Raw genomic sequence first — 15,946 nt, 5'->3', positions numbered from 1 at the left:
AATATGTGTTTTGTCATGGACCACTTTGGTAATAATAATTCCATATCGCTTGTCTACAGGAGAGATACCGGTTGATAAAAAAAATGTTTGGCGTTATATATATTAACATGTGTTTGGAAGTGTTGGCTGTATACATAAGATAAAATTTTATAGCTAAGCGCGACTGCATAATAACCAGCAAAAAGAAACAGTCGCAAGCTCCTTGTCGAAATTGACAATATTGGTGTATGAGTCGTAAGACCATTCACCAAGGCAACAGACCACATAAGTTACATGAAAATGGGTATACAAGAAAATGGATATCCTCAGAGTCAAAATATAGAGGTTTATAGATGCACAAAAACAGTTTATACAACAAAAATTAATTCTAACAAATAGTATTATCCGAATCAAAATGTTCCAAGTATACAATCAACACACGCAAACCAACTATCATTATAAATAACACTTCACATGATGCTACATAATTGAAAGAATCCTCTACTATAGAAGCTTAAGGTGTGAAATATCGTTTAATCTTTTAATCTGCCAGCCCGATTTCCACGAATGTTGGAGCACTGTCACAGAAGAATCTTCTATGCACATCTTGTTCACCATCACCGGGCTACAACCAAGAATCCCTGTCATCAGACACTCAATAGGTACCGGATGACTAAACACACCTACACACGATGATGCCACAGAACAATGGCTGTTGCTGATTCTGGCATTAATCATGTGATTAGGCAAGTCCCGCGGAGACATCTCGTCATCAGCTTCATGGTTTGTTGTTGTATTCACCATTTGTAACCGGCTTTTGCCAGATTTTCTTCTTGTGAATGTTTGTTTGGGTTTTTGTAGCAAGTCCCATGATGGATGTGGACCGATTGTTGGTGAAAAGTTGGACTGTATCGGACCTCAAGCAGCCTTCCCATATCCATGACTCATTTCTTGTAACGCATCTGATGATGGTATCAGTAGAAATACATCTCCTGCAAATAAAAAATAAATAAATGTATAAATAAATAATATGGGTATAGATAAGGAAAAGGAAGAATTAAGCATGGGATGAAGATGACTAATAATAAAACAAACTGGCTGGCCTACTTTCAAGAGACCAGCTAGAAACGGCAATTATAACCCATTTAGTGTTGATTCGGGTTTTATCATTTATCTGTAAAGGACTAACGGGTCAAGTAGACTAAGCTAAAAGACTCGAGTAAAAATGAAACATGTCGAATGACTAAAAAAATGTTCGAAATCAAATAAAGTATATACAAATGCATAAATCCTACTAAATCACTTTACTATGTTTTTTTACATAAAACAAAGAAACCAAGGCGGAAAACTTTAGGTGAATTTAACCACAAACCTTTGTCAAAAGATTTGGCGAGAAAGGAAACCAATGCTATGATATAAAACATTAAAATGCATCATTTTACATTGAATATAGTTCCATCTCAAAAAATATTGTTATAGCCAAAACACGAGAACTCATCCCAAAAGACTAGCCAGGTAAGTGAGAAAGCTCATTCGGACTATAATTCTATAAACCCCACATTTGTTTGGACTATAATTCTATAAACCCCACATTTGTTGCTCAACATCAGTCCGTAACAATTTTGTGACAACAATGTATATAGAACACACTTGTTCTTAATCAAAGTCCCACAATATAAACAATTCAAATGATGGCTATGGTGCTACGAATCTAAAAATCACATAGCGAGGGCGGGGGCGGGTGGGAGAAGCGAGAATGGTGGTCGATGTATGGATGTTCGCATGCATAATGGTGATGACTATAAAGACGACAAGGTGGGTCCAATGATAGGGTTATCAGATGCAATGACGATGGGTTGTCGAAGATTCCAAGTTCCTTTTGTTGAATTCATTCACAGTTTGTAAATAATTATGTATATGTTACGTTAAATAATTTGATTGATCGTCCTTCAACACATTTGAGTGAACTAATTCCACTTTCAATTATTTGTTAACGAACCACACAAAGAATATATTTTAAATTTTTACTCTTATCACATTATGCCAACCTGCATATTAGAAAAGTGAAATTTATTTTCCAATGTCGTCAAAAGTCGAAACTAGGCCTGTAAACGAACCAAACGTTCGGTGAACTGTTCGTGAACCGTTCGACGGGAAGTTCGTTTATGTTCGTTTATTTATTAAACGAACGAACACGAACAAAAAATTTGTGTTCATTTAATTAAACGAACGAACATGAACACATGTTCCGTTCGTTCATTTATGTTCATGAACGTTCGTTTATGTTCGTTTATTTATGTCCGTATATGTATTAATATAAAATAATTAATTATTATCTGAATGAGTCATCTAATTTAAGGTTTTATATTTTTTTTATTTGTGTTCATTGAAGTGTTGTCATTTATGTTCGTTTATGTTTGTTGTGTTCACTTACATTTGTTCATCTATATTCATTTATGTTCGTTTATCTTTGTTCAGTTATGTTCCCTTATATTAGATTATAAACAAATGAATATAAACGAACGCAAATGTTCTTTTTTTTTTAAAATTAACGAAAAGGAACATATATATTTGTTCGATTAAGTGTCCGTATTCGTTTAAAGTTAAATGAACGAACAAGAACATGCCCTTGTTTGTGTTTGTTCGATTCGTTTACAGGCTTTCATTATTCTCATTGATGAATACGTCGGTCTCAATCTCCAGGCTCTGTTGATTTTATTTGTGTTCGCTTGTGTTCGTGAACCGTTCGTCAACACATTCATTTCCTTAATGAACGAACACGAATATAAAATCTCGTTCGGTAAGTGTTCGTGAACCGTTCGTGAACACGTTATTTTCTTAACGAACGAACACGAACAAGACCTTGTTCGTGTTCGTTCGATTCGTTTACAGCCCTAGTCGAAACACACCCCAAGATTATGATTGTTATTTTGTATATAAAAACGAGACAACATAAACTCATGAAATTTTGGCCCTTTCGTCCGTTATTCTTATTACTTACACTAATCAAACAAAACACTTAATTTTGCACCTATCCTTATTACTTCCCCTTTTTGAAAGGCAAAGTTTTACAAACACAACCCGCCAACGGCAATGGTTATAATATATCATGCTATGTGATTGCAATAAAATATACATTGTATTAATCTTATGTCTTTTTTGTTATGAACGACCATTTGGATCATTAACAGTTCACTGACCATCACGATCAATATCATCCTTAGTCCACTTTTAGGAGGAAATCCACATACGAGAAAACATTCTGACCCAACTTGAAACCCCTAATTTTTTGTTACGGGTTGGGCTTGAGCCCAATACCTCCTCCCCCATTTTAAAATGAAGTTTTTAGATGTTTCACATCAACCACTGAACCGAAGATCACTGACATATTTTTCATCATCATCATCATCATCATCATCATCATCATCATCGTACTCAGTAAATCTCATCAATAACAAAACTATGGTAGGGTCTGAGGAGGGTAGGATGTAGACAACCTTACATCTACCCCGTAGGAATAGAGAGGCTGCTTTTCGGTGAGACCCTTGGCTCGATAGTAATTTTGCATCAAGCCTTGGACATAAGACACATAACACTCAACCATTGAGACACAAGCTGATTGGTGCATGTACCCTTGTCTTTCATCCATCAACGCCACCACACGATGCCTGATTAACATTCCGCCACTTTTAACGTTATTTTCATGAAAGTATTAAACTAACATCAAAATTAGTGCAATTTCAGTTTTGCCCACCCGAGAACCCACACGTATATAAATTATATGCGCGCGCCGCAAGTAGGGCGTCACTAACATATTTGTATTGTATTCTTTTACATTTTCATCTTTCTATCTACCTTCAATTTAATTACACTATATATAAATTATGGGAAAAGATCCAATACAATAATATCTTAACGTACAATAGGTACGCGAGTCCCTTTTTTCACGAATCGATCCATGAAATCACATCAAAATATCTCATAATCATCAATACATACCCAATTAATCATCGATTCACAGAAAAGAAAAAACAGATTTGGATCGTTAATCGATCGAATTTTTACTTTTTTTTCACGAAACCCGTTTTTGAGCGTTTTAGTTTTGGCTGAGCGTTTTAGGTTTCCGGCTGAGCGTTTTAGTATTTTTACCTTGTTTTTTTGTCTTTGAGCGTCTCGCGTACCTATCGTACGTTAAGACATTATTGTAAAGTATCTCAACCCTATAAATTATTATATCTTAAATTAAATCTGACGTTTTGTTGAACCGGTTCATGAATGGCCCAAACAAGGGCTTTGGGCTTGAAAATTAGGTCTGTAAGAAGTCGTACTGATTATAAACCTCGGCTCTTTCTCCTCACTAAACCCTCAATCAATCAAGCAAGCAAGCAAGCAAGCAAGCAAGCAAGCTAGGGTTTTTGTTCGTCATCTGAGGTTGTTGTTTGCTTTGTGCTTTCAGAAGCAGCAGATAGATTTGTAATGGAACTTGAAGAGGATTTAATGGATCCTATAATTGAACTAGACTCAGATTCTGACGAAGAGGAGATGTGGATGGTGCATTGGCCTAAACATGTAACACCTTATTATTATTATTATTCACTTCAAACATTTATTATTATTTAATAACCTGTTTTATTGATTCGGACTCAGGTTCCTGATCTTGATGGGCAAGAATTTACTATGGATACTCGAGATGTTGACGGGCACTTGTGCTCTGTAAACGATTCATCTGGTGAGTTTTAAAACAAATTACTTGATATTATTATTTAGTACTAAGAAGAGTGCGAAATCATCAAATTACCTCACTTGATATACTTTACTATTTATAAAATATTTTATCAAGACTAGGCTCGAGCTCGGATCGTTTAACTTACACAGAGCTCGAGCTCGGCCTGTTTCGATTTCTATTTCTAAAGCTTGAGTTCGGCTCGTTTACTGTTTGTTAATTAAATTTTATATATTTATAATTGTTTGGATGCTTTTTTCAATTATACATTTATATATAACATAGTAGTTATCTTTTCATATCTTTTTATGTATATATAAATGATAGGCTTGTTTAGGCTTGCGAGCCGGCTCGGGCTTGTTTAAGTTTGGTTCGATCAACCTTTTTACGAGCTGATCTCGAATAGCTTGCAAGTGGCTTGGCTTGTTTGCACTCCTAGGCGAGATCCCCCATTTACCTCACTTGGATTTTATTTACTCTTTAGTAGTATTTTATATACAGCATCATCGTGAACTTGTAAACACATAAGTTGTAATGTAAACATGTTTTCAATAGGATTTTCATGTTCATTTAGGCTTGTAAATAAATCGACGAACACGAGCATACAACTGGGCGAAACTTTTTTTTCATGTTTGTTGATTACGAAAATAAGCATTTTGTGTTTGTTGATTACGAAAATAGGCATGCTCGTGTTCGTTTATGTTTGTTCATTAAGAAAACGGGCATGTTCGTGTTCGCTCATGTTTGTTCATTAAGAAAATAGGCATGTTCGTGTCCATTCATGTTCGTTCGTTTAAAACTTAAGCGAACAGTTCACGAACATAAACGAACACAAAAACCAACTCAAATGACAAATGAACATAATTGACCAAACATAAATGAACATAAGTTAGAATTGATGAACCCTAATGAATAAGTCTAATATCACTATTCATCTAAAAACGGCTGACCCAGGACTCACGGTTAATCACCTTGAAACCCATCTTGATTTGGATTTTAGGCCACTAGTTTATTTAAACAAGCCACTTTCATGTTCATATCTATATAAATATTACTACTTATATATTTATTAAAGTTTAAACGAACACAAATAAACGAACTTAAATGGAAATAAACGGATGAACGAAACATGTGTTCGTGTTTGTTCATTAAAAATTATATTCATTTTCGTTCATTTATTAAATACACGAACATAATGAACTTCTCTCTGAACATTTTCACGAACAGTTCATGAACGTTCAGTTCATTTACATGCCTATTCTCATTGTTAGCAGTCCTTTCTTTCTTTTATATGATTGTGGTCTATACTCCTGAAGTGACCAAAGTAACTTGAGAAAGAAACTTGAATGAGCACAATTAACACTTTGTGATTTGGTGACTGCATAGATAAATGTCAACAGTTAAATGCTATTTGCCTATTTGAACAATAATTGTCAACAGAGTTTCTTATTTTCCATATTTTTATTTTGACAGGAAAATCGTATGACATTGTTAGCTCTACAGCACAGGAACCAAAAATCAGAGTGATTCTAAATTCTTCAGGACATTCAAAAATTCGTATGGCTTCGTCTATTTAGTTAAATTTAGATGTATTACCATTTACCAATTTACCATTGCTTTTAATTTAGCATGAAATGCAGATTTAGATTGTTATAATAAATTAATAATCACCTTCCTTCACCATTTTACAAGGGTAAAAATCTAATTTACAATGTTCTCTTTCTCATCATTTTCAACTAAGAGATCAGCCTAAAAATTGCAAGTATCAAACTCAAGATTGATTATCTATTTTTCTATTTTTTTAATTTCGAATGGTGATTTGGGAACTTTAAATGGTTGCTTACTAAAAAGACCATCACATGGTCATTTAGTTTACCATTAACTTCCATTTTTTAAAGTTTTTAGAAGGTAATCTTATAAAGAGTGTTAAATTCTGATCCATTCATATTGCCTTCACATGCAACTACGAACGTTTAGGAATTCATAATTGTTTATGAATTTATGTTAAAATATACTCAAACTTTACTTGTTATTATGTTGACAGGTCGTAAGATTGAAAGGCGAGTTTCCTTTGTTCATTATATGGAGCCTAGTGAAGTGCCAAAAGATGACATCAAGAAGCTTAAACAGCTCTATGAAAGGTCTTCTGGAACATCATTGACTAATTCTAGCTTTGCAACCCCTTCAAAGAGTATAAGACCCGGCCATTCAAGTGGGCGGGCTTCTACCCATAGCAGTGGGCGTAAAAGTTCTTTATCTGAAGAAAAGGTGCGGCCCGAGCCTAGCAGGTCTAGCCCGAACTCAGGTCACAGCTCGGGCCATTCTGAAGAAAAGAGAGCAAAGAAGAAACACATGTCTACCCATAGCAGCGGGCGCAAAAGTTCTTCATCTGAAGAAAAGGCGCGGCCCAAGCCTAGCAAGTCTAGTCAGAACTCAGGTCATAGCTCGGGCCATTCTGAAGAAAAGAAAGCAAAGAAGAAACGCATGGCTTGAGATATGTTATTTGTGATCTTCTGTTTATTTATTTTGAGTTGTATGACTATTTTCGTGGGCGTAATACCTGATTGTTTACTCGTTTGGAGATCCTTTAGTTGTTCTACATATTATATGTATTCGGTTTATTGAGGGCATAACTATAGCTATGGAAAGATCACTATAGGGTTGAGTGTTTTCCGGTTGGGTTTCATAGATTTATGGTCTGGTTCTTGGTTATAATTTGACAGCTTATCGGGTTTTATCTGGTTCAAAACAGGCTGTCCTCTTTGGTGAAATTTTAACTTATACAGTCTTTAGAAAAGTTTGTGTTTGATCTTATTTGCGTTTCGTTGCATCAAATAAGCCATATTGTCATTATGGAACTAGTCTATATAATAGAGGTGCAAGCCTCTTAGGGGAAAGGTATTGGGTTCAATATCATACTACGAGTAAATTTTGAGTAATTCAGTAGTAAGGGTAAAGGTAATATTTGTCGTTAAAAAACATCATATTATATATATAAAAATTAGTTCTTGTAGTTCATCTTGATCTTGACATTAGTGGAGTATTCATCTTCATCAAAGGATTATCATTACCATCAAAAGGTTATAGCTTTTTAACTTAATACAGTTTGGTTTTATTTTCAATATTATTTAAGCATATGTGGGATATAAGATGCTTTGTAAAGTTGTATATCATGCTTCCGCTTTAAATATTAAATTTTCAAACATTACCGTAAGTAATGGTTTTTAATTTTATAAATTAAAACCAAACCTTTGAATTTAAATGAACTAAACCAATCCAAATTGTTACTAGCGGTTTACCGAACCATTCTAATAACAAAAAAAAGATATAAAATGTAAAATGCACGATCAAATTGTAGAAGCCATAATGTCCCAACATTAAAATATTTAAGACTGACTCTATGTATTTTTTGTCAAGTTGAGCCCAATTATTTGTATAGTGTTACATAGCCTAAAATTTTACGGTTCCGTTTTGTTTTTCAACCAGTTTTGAGCATAAGCCATAAACCAAACCACTAGATACGATTAGAAAACTCCTACAGTGAACATAAGAAAGATTCTAAAACCGAGAGTAAAACCAAACAAATTATAAATTATCAATATATATGATTTATCGTCTCGCAAAAAACTCGAATCAAACTAAGCCTAAACGAGCTTGCTTAGTAAATGAGCCCATACATGAACTTCACTTATCAAGCTCCAATCGTCTTGCACGCCTAAACAAAACGAGCCTATATATATATATTAAAAGTTAATGTTATATACTTATTTAATAATTAATGTTATTTGTAATATTAATAAATAAATAATAAACAAAGCAAACCCGAGCAGCCGAGCCAAACTTTTGCTTGAAAAGCTAATAAGCCAAAGTTAAAGTTTTAGAAATAGAGCTCAAAAAATTAAAATTCATACTAAACTCAGGCTCGGCTCGGCTCGGCTCGGCTCGGCTCTACTACCCCTTTAATGTGACTCGAGTGGAAGCTTCAGCAGTGGCGTGTCATAATTTATATTTATAAACGTCACAATCGGTCCTTCTGGAGGTCCCGCCATTCTCCATTCAACCCACACCTCCGCCGCCGCCGCCGTAGCTACGCTCAATAAACCCTAACCTAATTCTAATTCAGGTATGCCGTTCAATTTCATTTCATTTCATTTCATTTTTCGCGTTGATTTCCTCTACATTTATCTTAACCATAAGCCGATGGATAATTGATAGCTGATCTGATGCGAATACGATATCACATTTGCTTTATGATTCTCATGCACCATAGTCACGATGAATTTGGATTCAGTAACTCTAAATATTATTATTATTATTATTATTATTATTATTATTATTATTATTAACCAGAAAAATATATAACTCTAAAACTGATTACAAACTCAAAACAATAAGCCCAAATTTGATTATTAGGTTATATTGTATACACCATGACTCGGTACATTTAAAATGGACTCGATCTAGTATGTTATAAGTTATATTCAGCTCAACTAATTTATTCTTTATCGATTTAATTATTAATCAGTTAACCCAATTTCATAAAACTCAAAACTGGCCCATTCGACTCAACCCGACACCGTCTTGTGTTCTAGAGGGAATTACGTTCAAATTGTTTTACGTGTTTCGTTCTTTTCGTTAAGCGTTAATAGCTGAAATGAACCAGCTATACATAGGTTAGGGGCTTTTCACTCAAAACAAGTTAGGAACCGTAACCGGTATTGCCAATAACCAATTTTGACCGTTTGTCCAGTAGCCGACTTTCCAAAACCTGGTTAACTGTTATTTGCACATCTAAAAAAAGGGTTGGAGGAGGGAACCCTTACCCCGGTACCCATTTTGGATACCCATCACCCCACCCCGCAAGAGTTATGACGCCGGTAAAACACCTCCATTCAGTCCGCGACAGATCTGGGCCGACCCTCAGGATCGAACCCGCGCCACTACGGCTTCCCTGTCTTAGTAGAACTTCATTGGTGACGGGTACCTCAAGGCCGCCCGGAGTGGGGTTCGAACTTGAGACCTCCCATAGGAAAGCCCAAGCCTTATCCAACCCAGCTAGACACCAATTGGTTAGGTGCATGCTTTACGTGCTTCGTTCTTTTCGAATGTTCATATTGGTAAAATCTTCATTTTGGTGTTATATCGGTTTTCCATTGCTGCTAATTCAATCTCTGTATGCTGGTGCTTGTAGGTTCTTCATTGGTTCTGCATTAATTTCATTACCAAAGCTCGTTATCGGATCACATTTTGAAGATTTCAGTTTATAGCAAGGCGAGCTAAGCCAGTTAGTTAGCTAGCTCTCTCAGCTATTAATAATAACTGTATCAATGGCAGCTGCAACGCACTTGTGTGGAATCAAAACACCTTATTGTTTTTTAAAGAGCAATGGACGCTCCCAATCTTTGTGCTCACAGGCACGGCTTAGTTTTGATTCACCCACTGAATTGTGTGGAGCCATTAGGGTTTCAGCTCCAAGCAGGGGAAGAGACCCGAAGGTTGTTTGTGATGCTAGTAAGAACGATGCTCTGGTACAGACGGAATCCAAATTAAAAGGTTTAGAAGGATCAAATAACCAACTATCATGCGTGATGAAGTTTGGTGGATCATCAGTAGCCTCGGCAGATAGAATGAAAGAAGTAGCTGAACTTATCCTCAGCTTTCCAGAAGAGAATCCTGTGATTGTTCTATCTGCTATGGGCAAAACTACCAACAAGCTTATATTGGTTTGTCCAATCATTGTTTTATTATAATTGATGTATTATTTGTTTCTTTAAAAAAGTTTAGAGTTAAATCAGTGTTTTATCATGTTTCTGATGCGTCTGAAATCGATGAGTTGAGTTTTGTGAAAGAACTACACAACAGGTAAAAATCTTGATTTTTTATTAAGTTACAGACACCCTATGCTGATTGAACATTGGTGTAAATACTCAGGACGGTGGATGAACTTGGATTAGACAGATCAATCATTACAGGTAGGCCTCTAGTTTTTGCAGTCATTTAAATTGAAGTGTTTTCTGCTCGGATTTCTTAATTGTTAAATGTGGTCATTAATGGTTTTGATTCCGACATTTAAGTCATGTGCATGATTGCTGGCTCAATTGGGCGGATGTTGGTTCTTTTTGCTTCATATGGCTAGGTGGTTTTTAGTTTCATATATTGTTGATGTTTTGCAGACCACTTAGAAAAATTAGAGCGGCTGCTTAATGGGATTAATGCACTAAAAGAGTTGACTCCACGTTCCAGAGATTACCTAGTCTCGTTTGGGGAGTGCATGTCCACTAGAATATTTGCAGCTTACTTGAATAAAATCGGTGTCAAAGCCCGCCAAGTATGTAGTTTCTTAATTACTTGCATTAAGTTTAGAATCTATAAATATTGGTCATTCGTTTTACAAAGCCATTACATGGGTTATTTTTTAATGGCCCTCTATGATTGATGACTGAATTTTGCTACTTTTCATGCTTCAAATATTGTTTAATTGGATTTACTTCTTCAAATTGAAAGCTATAGGTGTGCAGCTTTAATTAAGTAGACAAAGTACTTAAGTACACCTCACGAGCGTCATTCTGTGCTAACTTTTTGTTTCGTTATATCTTTTTTGCAGTACGATGCATTTGATATTGGTTTTATAACAACGGATGACTTTATTAATGCTGATATTCTAGAAGCAACTTATCCAGCTGTAGCTAACAGACTTCATGGTGATTGGATAAGTGATCCTGCAATCCCTATTGTTACTGGCTTTCTTGGGAAGGTCTTTTATTTGATAATTTATGTATCTTTTTAAAATTTTTTTCAAGGTTTCTTTTCATGAAAACTACTAAAAAACAAAATTCATATATTTATTTATAGGGTTGGAGGACTTGTGCAGTAACTACATTGGGCAGAGGTGGTAGTGATTTGACAGCCACAACCATCGGTAAAGGATTGGGTTTGCGAGAAATTCAGGTTGAATATTTCAAAGCAAGTGTAGTTACTAATTTTATGTATCCTAACGGACTTGAAAAAAAACTAATTACTTTTGTATGTTTGTTATACAGGTTTGGAAGGATGTGGATGGTGTTTTGACATGCGACCCTACCTTATATCCTCGTGCAGAACCTGTACCATATTTAACATTTGACGAAGCTGCTGAACTTGCATATTTTGGTGCTCAGGTATTTATTTACTTTTGTTTTTAAGGTTTGTGACTTTGTATGGTATGAAGTTAGTTGCTTTCTAGATCTAAATTCCCTTTTTCTAGAAGGGGATCTTTTAAAGGAATGAGCCTTTTGATCTAAATTTTGGTCATTTTTCTTATGAACGAGTCTCTTGGTGTTGTGTTCTGTCTCTAATGGTCAATAAGAAAGTTAGTTATAGGGAAGACGGATCAAATTGGTTGAACATATTAAATATGTTGAAAGTCACCCAAAAGCCTATCTATAATGCACAAAACTTCAAAGTATATTTTATTCAAAGATTTGGATTATTGTAAGGATATCGTTTTAATCATAATCAACATAATAATAGTTTATTATAAGAGTTCAAATATTAGGACAAAGGGTGTTCTGGCCCGTTTCTTTTTTGATTTATGTATTCCAATATAGCAAGATAAAAAGATGAGAAAATCTTGATGCTTTACTCTGTCTATTTAATATTTATTCATTTAATTCTTATTCTCTCATTTTGCTCTTTTTTGTAGGTGCTGCATCCGCAGTCTATGAGGCCTGCAAGAGAGGGTGATATTCCCGTTAGGGTTAAAAATTCTTATAACCGTAATGCTCCAGGTACCCTAATCACTAAATCAAGGGATTTGTCAAAGGTGAGTAGCATATTAAGTATAAGCTAACAGTCATTTATCAGAATTCTGAAACCCTAAACGTCCGCCTTCCACAATTTCAGGCAATTCTGACTAGCATTGTTTTGAAACGTAATGTAACCATGCTGGACATTGTTAGCACTCGCATGCTTGGGCAATTTGGATTCTTGGCCAAGGTAAAAAATAATTTTGTCATCCAAAGGTGGCTATTTGGACACGATTGTATCTAAACTGGTCAATTTGGGATATGTTTTTTTCTCTGGTGGGTCTAACGGGTTAAGCTAAAAGATTAAATGAGTAACATGTCAAACGGGTTGAGCAGGTCAAACAAATTAAAAGTCATCTGATATGTATTCAAATGCACATATCTTAATTTTGCAATCATATTTATATCATTAATTTTATATGCAAGTATATAACTAAAAGAAGAAAAAATGTTAATGGAAGCCAACCTTTCCATTTTGAACCGTGCTGAAAATTACAAATTTTCAACTTGCTACCCAACCCAAACTCAAGAATTTGCCTCCACTACTATTCATCATTCTTTGAACAGCTTATTTAGTTTTTAATGTGTATTTTTCACATATTTTAGGTATTCGCTACTTTTGAAGAATTGGGTATTTCGGTGGATGTTGTAGCTACTAGTGAAGTTAGTCTTTCATTAACTTTGGATCCTTCTAAGCTTTGGAGCAGGGAGTTGATTCAGCAGGCAAGTATTTGAATATATGATTTTATTCTCAATTTGACAAATATTTTATAATTCATATGCTTAATGAAATATAAACATAAAAAATAAAAATAATATATTTCTAAAACAATCTCAGCGAGATCTAAATAAGTACCATATTGAATATGGCCTTTAAAATCTTTTATTAGTCACTAATAAGTTGATTAAATAATCAGTTTTTAAAGAACTAAGTAATATACGTCATACGATAAAGAAATTTGGTGCACCAAAATGATGTGAATGGTGTTGGTGTTTTGGCAAGCAGGAACTTGATAATGTCGTGGAAGAACTTGAAAAAATTGCTAAAGTGAATCTCCTACAACACAGATCAATTATTTCACTTATTGGGAATGTTCAAAGGTCCTCACTAATATTAGAGAAGGTATTGTTATAGACTTAAAAGTCAAACCTTAATTAATGAAGTCTTTTTTGTGTTGACTTTTTATGTGACCTTACTTTAATTGATTTTTAATGTGTACTAAATAGGCATTTCATGTTCTTCGCAAAATTGGAGTCAATGTTCAGATGATATCTCAAGGAGCATCCAAGGTATTCATTCCATCTATCTAATGTGATTGCATTCAGAGGTGGTACTTTTGAACCCATTTATATGGAAACATGTCAATTTTAGTTTTCTGTTTTTGATAACGGGTAAAGTGTTAAGGAAATATAGCCAAAATTGAAACGGGTTAAACGAGCCGATCTGGTAGATTGATGGTTAACGTGTATCATAATATTAACATGAGAAATTATCTTATTTAGAAGAAACAGTATATTTTTGTTTTATGAGATAGTGTGTGTGAGCCCAACTGTACAACTTTTTTTCATCTAGAGATCCATTGTATTAAAACTACTTTGGCCCAAAACATGCCTGATGCGGAAATGCATTTAAGAATTCTGAAAAGACACAATTACCCATGTATCAATATATACTATAAAACAATGATTAGACGTAAACACCGGGGTGTACTTTGTAGGCTACCTCTATATATCAGGTTTTGTTTAATGCTAGATCGGCCAAATAAATGCCTTCAGAAGTTATGAAAGACAAATACCTTTGTATCTATCTAGGAAAAAAACAAAAGGCACTTGAAAAATATAGGTGCATGATTTTTGTTTGTTTTGGTTTAAACAGAACAGGATACATACTTTTGTAGCCTAATATACGCCAACCGGTCATCTAGAGAACCCTTTCACTTGCGTTGCTCCACATACATTCTCTTGTTTTAATAGTATAGCTTTTGTAATCATACATTCATAGTGAATGCATTAGTTATTTACAAAATTTAATAACTTTTTCTAATTGGCCTAACCCAACCCACATAAAACTGTAAAAGTACTCAAGCCTATTTTGACCACCTGTTTAGCCGACTTTAGCTGCAACTAGTTGCGGCCTTGACATGCACAAGATACTGAGTGTTTATCTGATTGTTGCAGGTGAATATATCATTGATAGTTAATGACAGAGAATCTGAAAAATGTGTCCGGGCTCTTCACGAGGCTTTCTTTGAGAGCGATCTAGCGGACCTAGTCTATGAGAACGGTACACATCCAAATGAAAGCTAAACCTTAAGCATCATCAATCTCTAAGAAGGCTCAGGGTTGAATAATCGATAATCCATGGAGTCGTGTGCTTGACTAATAGTTTTAAGTTAAGTTATGGGCTGATTCTATTATAGAGGTGAATCATCACAAACTTAAAACCATTAGTCGTGCACACGACTCCATGGAAGATTACCGGAGTATTTGTGTTTGCTTATTAAGATTGTTATCTTCTTGCTATGCTATGTCATAACAATGAGTTGGTTACGTTTTGTGTTTCTTAGTCAACACAACCATCAAGTAGGGCTTTCATTTTTAGTGATTTTAATTATTCTTCTAAACTTTTTAATAATGTTACTCGGTTTAGCTTTATATTTTCCTTGCAAGCGTTAAATCAAAGACGGAGTTAAAAGAGTTCATATATGTGTGTACAATGACACTGAATTTTGTGGCATCTTACACTTATGATGGGGCAAAGCTAGTTTAACTTTGTCTACAAGTGAAAGTGAAGACTTAAAAAGTCTTTTTCTAATTCTGGTACATGTTTTTAGAAAATAAAACTAGCGTTTCTAGGTTTCCATGTCGGTTGTAGGTGTAATCAACCGCCATTAAAGATATGGCAGAGATAAATAATAGAAAAAGAGCTCCAATATAAAGATCTTTTTACTACATCTATATTACTACAAAGTAGTGTTCTCTTAATCCCATTTACTTAAAGATGATGCAATCAAGCTTGGATTATGGTTATCACCTTCGATCTTGGATTTGTTAATTTGTTTGGCACACACTTCAAATGTTTCTGTATTACTCTAGTTTTGAACTGCAAACTATTACAACATTTTTTTGCCTACCATCGTACTTGAACCGTCACTATTTGCGAGCTCTCCAGTTTAATAAACACTTTGATACCATTAGGCTACATTGTGGTGCGCACATATGATGTATATATGTGTGAACCCTCGGGTGGGCAAAAGTGAAATTGCACTAATTTTGACGTTATTTTACTAATCTCGTGAAAATAACGTTAAAAGTGACGGACGGTTAATCAGGCATCATGTAGTGGCGTTGATAGCCGAAAGACAAGGGTACATGCACCGATCAGCCGGTGTCCCGATGATTGAGTGCTATGTGCCTTATGTCCAAGGCTTGATGCAAAACTACTATCGAGCCGGGGGTC

At 34.8% G+C, this 15,946-nt stretch overlaps 2 protein-coding genes across 2 annotated transcripts; both read left to right on the top strand.

Annotated features, from left to right (window-relative positions):
• Positions 1-1,749: 1,749 nt before the first annotated feature.
• Positions 1,750-7,195, top strand: LOC143585574 (uncharacterized). Its single transcript, XM_077067334.1, has 5 exons — positions 1,750-1,876; positions 4,436-4,530; positions 4,627-4,708; positions 6,176-6,259; positions 6,747-7,195. The coding sequence occupies exons 1-5, from the start codon at positions 1,750-1,752 to the stop codon at positions 7,193-7,195; spliced, it is 837 nt and encodes a 278-aa protein (XP_076923449.1).
• Positions 7,196-8,795: 1,600 nt separating this feature from the next.
• LOC143585572 (aspartokinase 2, chloroplastic-like) lies at positions 8,796-15,068 on the top strand. The gene is made up of 14 exons (XM_077067331.1): positions 8,796-8,825; positions 9,894-10,429; positions 10,489-10,564; positions 10,634-10,674; positions 10,876-11,030; positions 11,307-11,456; positions 11,555-11,650; positions 11,743-11,859; positions 12,384-12,503; positions 12,584-12,676; positions 13,093-13,209; positions 13,493-13,609; positions 13,714-13,776; positions 14,665-15,068. Exons 2-14 carry the CDS (start codon positions 10,030-10,032, stop codon positions 14,791-14,793), a joined length of 1,674 nt encoding a protein of 557 aa, XP_076923446.1. The 5' UTR covers positions 8,796-8,825; positions 9,894-10,029; the 3' UTR covers positions 14,794-15,068.
• Positions 15,069-15,946: the final 878 nt, after the last annotated feature.

This window comes from Bidens hawaiensis, unplaced genomic scaffold, assembly GCF_021521415.1.
Source record: "Bidens hawaiensis isolate Kalapana, Puna unplaced genomic scaffold, B.hawaiensis_p1.1 tig00033892_1, whole genome shotgun sequence".
Taxonomy (NCBI): domain Eukaryota; kingdom Viridiplantae; phylum Streptophyta; class Magnoliopsida; order Asterales; family Asteraceae; genus Bidens; species Bidens hawaiensis.
Note: the sequence above shows the minus strand (reverse complement) of the source record. Positions and strands in the feature narration are given on the sequence as shown.

Excerpts from the sequence above, each read along its gene's own strand:
- LOC143585574 (XM_077067334.1), top strand. The coding sequence starts at position 1,750 with ATGGATGTTCGCATGCATAATGGTGATGACTATAAAGACGACAAGGTG. Across the intron at positions 4,709-6,175 it reads CTCTGTAAACGATTCATCTG|GAAAATCGTATGACATTGTT; the intron begins GTGAGTTTTAAA and ends TTATTTTGACAG. Across the intron at positions 6,260-6,746 it reads TTCAGGACATTCAAAAATTC|GTCGTAAGATTGAAAGGCGA; the intron begins GTATGGCTTCGT and ends TTATGTTGACAG.
- LOC143585572 (XM_077067331.1), top strand. The coding sequence starts at position 10,030 with ATGGCAGCTGCAACGCACTTGTGTGGAATCAAAACACCTTATTGTTTT. Across the intron at positions 11,860-12,383 it reads TTGCATATTTTGGTGCTCAG|GTGCTGCATCCGCAGTCTAT; the intron begins GTATTTATTTAC and ends TCTTTTTTGTAG. Across the intron at positions 13,610-13,713 it reads CCTCACTAATATTAGAGAAG|GCATTTCATGTTCTTCGCAA; the intron begins GTATTGTTATAG and ends TGTACTAAATAG.